Raw genomic sequence first — 1,607 nt, 5'->3', positions numbered from 1 at the left:
CACACACACACGGAGACAGTCAGAGAGGCACAGAGACACAAATCATATTCCCTCCACTGGGCTCAATTCTATATCTCTAGGCGCTCTACGATCTTCGCTTCCTTCAACCTAGTTACCAATGAAACGGCTCAGCCCTCGCTCTCCACAACACACACAGAAATATATCATAAAGCAGTATTCACACAACAAATATAACCCATTCCCCCTTCAAGAAATATAAACCTCATACATACATCAGTGAATATTGCAGAGTGGAATCGTTCTAGGTTGTGTTATAATGCAAAATTAGTGTCATTTATACTAAACTAGGGTCTTTCCCCCTCTCTCACATCGATTTAAATCGCAGTGTGGGGAGGGAATCCGCAGCAGTTCTCACGGGTGACAGCTTTAATTGAAGCAGCAACAATCACTTCAGGGTAACCGATTCCATTTAACTGTTGCCAGTAAGGTTTTGCAGGGAAAAGGGCGAGCTTTAAATCGTCAAAACGGAGCCCTCCATTCTCCCTAATGCCCCCACCCCCCTCCTCCCAAATCCCACTCGGATCTTACCTTCATATCATTGATAACAGCCTGGAAAAGGCCACCGAGAGCTCCGCATTCCTTATCTATCCCCGTCTCCATCTTGGCAAATTCAAAAAATAAGACACGGCGATTTCACTCCACCTCTGTCGAGGAGGGAGGGAGGCTGGGAGGGGGGTTTCTGCCCCTTTTCCACGCGGTGTGATGGTTAAAGAGGATGACACCGGCAATGTGCAAAGCCAGCAGCTCAGATTCAATGGGGGTGGGGGGTTTGTTGCGGCAGAGACTGGGGGGGAGTTCAGTGTGCGCGGAATTACTCCTCCCTCGTCAATTTCATTCGTCAGTTTCACTACCTTCTCCTTGGGGGGGGGGGGGGGGGGAAATAAACCCCACAGCTCAATATTGCACGGTGCAAAGGCGGTCTCTTTCACTCAATTTCCAAGGATTAATCCCAAATGCAGATGGTGATATTCCAGAGCCATGATGACCTTCTCAGAGAGAACAACACGAGGATCGCAGAGATAAAGAGAAAGATGGGTGGAAGAGAGCGTTCGGAATGAAAAGAGAAAAAAAGGAAGGGTGGGGGAAAAGAATAGAAAAAAAAGAGAGGGGGGGGGGGGGGAAAGAAGAAAGAATGAGGGAGTGTGTGGCGATTGAGACTTGTGCAGCCACTGGATACACACAATGTAGCAGAGGCGGGCTGCAGACAATGTAGCCCGTGTGGCCTGGATTGTTACCCCTGGGCCACTTCTCTCTGTCGGAACTCCTTCCCCCTCCTCTCTATCTCTAAACATATCACATGGCAAAGGAAAGATGGAATTCATTGGCCGTCGCAGAGAGAGTGAAATAGAGAGGATATTGCTGAGGAGGAGGGTTAATGATCTCTGCAGCACCGATAGTTCATTGTAAAACCCGGCATTGCCAGAGTAGCGACTGCTCTTGTGCCAGTCCACAATATGTATAGCCCCTGGTGCTCTGATAGACATATTCTCTGAACGCATACCCTTACAACCCGAATATACCTGGACCCACGCCGACAACGGGTTAGCCATGACCGCTTTGCTGTTTTGTGGCATCTTGCGATGTGG

The 1,607-nt window shown here is 48.9% G+C and overlaps 1 protein-coding gene across 22 annotated transcripts in view; it reads right to left on the bottom strand.

Annotated features, from left to right (window-relative positions):
* Nucleotides 1–1,382, bottom strand: part of LOC140430845 (protein MTSS 2-like) — a 279,557-nt gene extending 278,175 nt beyond the window's left edge. For 2 of the 22 annotated variants that reach the window (XM_072518579.1, XM_072518585.1), the window contains exon 1: nt 550–1,377. In XM_072518579.1, the coding sequence (XP_072374680.1) occupies nt 550–621 (72 nt within the window). In that variant the 5' untranslated portion in view covers nt 622–1,377. Of the gene's footprint in view, nt 1–549 lie in introns of all 22 variants that reach the window. The other 20 variants (XM_072518588.1, XM_072518599.1, XM_072518595.1 and 17 more) reach the window with 17 other exon arrangements.
* Nucleotides 1,383–1,607: the final 225 nt, after the last annotated feature.

Source organism: Scyliorhinus torazame, chromosome 10 (assembly GCF_047496885.1).
Source record: "Scyliorhinus torazame isolate Kashiwa2021f chromosome 10, sScyTor2.1, whole genome shotgun sequence".
NCBI lineage: Eukaryota > Metazoa > Chordata > Chondrichthyes > Carcharhiniformes > Scyliorhinidae > Scyliorhinus > Scyliorhinus torazame.
The sequence above is the reverse complement of the archived record's forward strand: the minus strand, read 5'-3'. Positions and strand labels throughout refer to the sequence as shown.